Below are 3,946 nucleotides of genomic sequence, written 5' to 3'. Positions count from 1 at the left end.
GGGCTCTGCAACTTACCTGGCTGCTTCTTGCTCCTCATGGCCTGACTGAGGGCTGGGGGGGGTAGGGGGCGGGGCTTGTTGCATGTGCCCGCCCCCTGGGCTCCTTACTGCCGGAGCTCCGCTCCTGTGTGCTCCCGCAGGAAATGACCCCTGAGAATAGCTAGAGTGGAGGAGATGGGTTAGGGTGAAGCTCAACCCTCACCTCTCCATTTGAGGCTAAGGAAAGGCGCTTCAGCCAAATTGGACCCCCGCATAGGACCTACAGCCTTGGCCTGCAACCCCACAGAATGCACGACTGAGTACTTAGGAACCCGATTCCTGCTACGGAAATCATTCGGGGTGATTGTGCATATGAGGACTGACTTGTGTGTGTCTGAGGCTGATCTTCTTCCTTTTTGTTTTCCAGGTGGCGGCCGCAAGCAAGAAACATTAAAACCAGCTTTGGCTTAAAAAATAAAAGTTCTTTATTTACTGACGCTGTGTGTCCGTGTGTGTTCTGGAAGATCTCTTTTTGCCCTTTTGTTTCTCGACCCCGTTTCTTTCGTCGTACTTGATAACTTCCGACGCATCTTTCTGAACTTTCCTTTGCCTGTCGAGGCTATGAGGGCTAGACTCTTTAGCAGTTGACAGTTCAGGATATGATTTTTGCGCCAGTTCACTTTAGTTCTTACTTGCGTTAGCGATAACTGCGACTGCCTAGAATGTACACAACTGGTGGGGTATAATTAATACCCTTTAAAAGCATCCCTGTTCAGTGTGACTCAGGCATTGTTCATGCAGATTAGAGCGGCAAGCTTTAATAAGTATATTAAAGAACTGAAGCATGAGTTGGTTGGGGACCAATCTTAATTGGTGAGGGCAGATTTTAATTGGCTTGGCCTGCTATTAAGGGCATGCTTTTTTTTAATAAGGCTGTTTTGGTTCTGACGCGTTTCTGTAATCGGGAACGGGAAAGAGATTGTTAAAGATGTCCTTTTCTTCTAGTCTTGACTGGTAGCTTTTATTAAACTTTTTAAAGATCTCTTTAATTTTCTGCCTCCTAATCAATTACATTTGCATATTACTGAAATATCTTGATACAAGCACCTTTTGGAGATATTAGAAGAAGGTTAATCAACTTAATTGGCCGACAGCCCTGTTTCAGATATGATGGGGGATTGCTCTGTAGGGGTAATAGCTGCTGGCTTGCCAAAACAGGCCCTTAATTTTACAGTGTTCTCTCCCCCTTGCAAGGTAATTTTGCTTGCATCCCACCCCCCCTTACTGGAAAAAACTAATTTGTTTTTACTATTGCATACTATCAGTCACTGCTGACAAATAAAACCATTTGAGTAGAAGGACCCTTTGAGGTGATCCCTCATTTAACCACTTTATTATTTGTATTCCTCCAGCTTTGTATGGCATTTCTTTAAAAAAAGGGTGTTGATGTTTCCGTGAGTTCTGGAACAACTAAATTGAATTCTGTCCTGCTTGCGATGGTGTTTCTGTACACTTATTTAATTGCAAGCTACTAAATCTGGCAAAGATCTGCAGTAGATAACTCATCGAGGCTGGGGCAGGTGTTAATTTGGAGGATGCTGTAGGTGGGTGCACCATTCGATTTGAAATAAAAAACTAATGGGGGAGAGGTGTGTGTTTTTCGGTGCTCTTTATTTCCCCGCTGTGTTTCTCTGACACATCTTCATAAAAACATTACCATACACTATCTTGTTTCTTACATCCCATCTTTGTTTTTAATGCCGCCCTGAAATTGATTTTTCTCTTCTAGAAAAGTATGTATATACTCCCACGTCGGAGACACTGTAAGACTCTGGCTTGGTCTCAAGGGCTTTTCCCCTGAAGTTTATGAATGATTTAAAACATGGCGTTTTGGAATAGAAACTGCCACCTCAGCCTTAACGGTGGCTTTTGATGATGGTATCGAAACCCCAGAGTGTTCCTTGCAGTTTGACTCCGAGGTACGCTTCGGCTCTCTCTGGAGCTCAGCACTTTACAAACTCAATTAAGAATCTGCACCCCTCCTGGGAAAATGGAGGGGGCGCAGTATCTCAAGCTGCCATGCAGTGTGCTTGGAGAAATTGTTATAACCTGATACTGTGTACAAAACTTGTCTCTGTTATGCCAGATCCAGCAGCCTGCCACGTCGGAAACTCTCATCTCTCTCCTTGAACTACTAGCCTGGTTGTGGCTTCTGAAAGAGTACCATCAGTTGGCGTCCATATTGTCCATCTACTTGGAGAAAGCTGCTGCTGTTCGATGTTCTGGATGTTTTCGGAGTATGGTGCTGCTCCTGCTCATGTATGCTTATATTAGACCAAAATGTGTAATAGTTATAAAAGCTACAAACAAAACAAAACCCTAACAGCTGTACTAGAACCAGCTCCTTCGTGAGCTGGATTGGATCCAGATTTAACTGGCAATTTCTGATCCCCTTCCCCATTGTTAACTCCCGCCCCGCAATGTGGTTCCTCAGGGTATCTTATCCCTCATGAACGTTTCTTCCTCTGTCAAAACACTGGAACTCAATGGGCATCCAATGAAGCTGATGAACAGTAGATTCAGGACAGACAAAAGGAAATACCTCTTCACGTGGCAAATGATTAAAATGTGGAGTTTACTGTCGGAGGATGTAGCAATGGCCACAGGCGTAGACGTTTAAAAGGGGATTAGACAGATTCGTGGAGGATAGGCCTGTCAGTGGCTAGTGGCCATGGTGAACAAAGGGAACCTCCACATTCAGAGGCAGTCTAAACTGAATTCTATTGCCAGGAGGCAACATAAGGGGAAGGCCTCAACCCCAAGTCCAGTTGATGGACCTCCAGAGGAACTGGTGGACCAGTGTGGGAGATGGGATGCTGGACTAGATGGACCACTGGTCTGATCCAGAAAGGTTCTTTTTAACAATATTTTGTGTAGATCACTGGGGTATGGGAGACGGGGGAAGGCCTCTAAGCCCTCTGGGACCTCCAGAGGAACTGCTTGACCACTGTTCTGATTTAGAAAGGCTCTTGTGTTTTAAACAGGTTTTTTTTAATGGAGATCAGGGATGTGGGAGACAAATTTATTTACAAAGTTTATATTCCATCTTTCTGCCCTCATCAAAGTTGCCGAGATGGTGGTAGGTTAAAATCATTAAGGTAAAGGTTCCCTTGCTCGAAAGCCAGTCGAGTCTGACTAGGGTTGCGGTGCTCATCTCTGTTTCAAAGCCGAAGAGCCAGCGCTGTCCGAAGCCATTTCTGTGGTCATGTGGCTAGGCATGACTAAACACCAAGGCGCACGGAACGCTGTTACCGTCCCACCGAAGTGGTACCTATTTATCTACTTGCAATTTCTTGCTTTCGAACTGCTAGGTTGGCAGGAGTAAAATCATTACTCATCGTCAAAAGAATTAAAAAACGAATCTGAAATTCATGTGAGAATGAAAACGGGACAGGAAGACAGGGTCACTGAGGGAACGCCAGATAAAACAAACAAAAAGTCTTCACCTGCTGACAGAAGACGGCAACAGGAGGGAATGGACAAATTTTGCTGGGGGAGAGTTCCAGAGTTTTGAGGTCACAACGGAGAACTCAGTCTCCTGATTTTGCCACCCATGTAATTTCAGCACATGGGAGGTACCTGAAGTAGATGACCGTTGTGCTCAGGTAGGTTCATAATAGACTATGGTCCTTCAAGTCTTCTGGTCCCAAGCAATGTAGGGCTTTAAGGTCAACACCAGCACCTGGAGTCGTGCCTAGAAGCAGATTCGGAATCCATGTTCTCTAACAAGAACATTCAGTCTGGTTCCAGCCCAATGCCTTACCAGAATATCCGATATATGTCTGGCTAGCTCCGATTCCCATCAGGGGAGCAATGAAATACATTGGGAATTCTTTTTTTAAATTAAAAGAATGATTGCGTCTTTTGCTTTTTTTTATTTCCCCCCCCCCCCTCTCCTCTTCTGACA

At 44.9% G+C, this 3,946-nt stretch overlaps 1 protein-coding gene across 1 annotated transcript in view; it reads left to right on the top strand.

The window, feature by feature from the left end:
- The window catches only part of RPS19 (ribosomal protein S19), a 21,527-nt gene extending 21,051 nt beyond the window's left edge, over positions 1 to 476 (top strand). Inside the window, 1 exon segment of the mRNA XM_015408499.1 lies at positions 407 to 476. Within this exon segment, the coding sequence (XP_015263985.1) occupies positions 407 to 433 (27 nt within the window). The 3' untranslated portion in view covers positions 434 to 476.
- The last annotated feature ends 3,470 nt before the right edge of the window (positions 477 to 3,946 follow it).

Source organism: Gekko japonicus, unplaced genomic scaffold, assembly GCF_001447785.1.
Source record: "Gekko japonicus isolate JY-2015 unplaced genomic scaffold, Gekko_japonicus_V1.1 scaffold1014, whole genome shotgun sequence".
NCBI classification, from domain to species: Eukaryota; Metazoa; Chordata; class Lepidosauria; order Squamata; family Gekkonidae; genus Gekko; species Gekko japonicus.
This window is presented reverse-complemented; position numbering and strand designations above follow the sequence as displayed.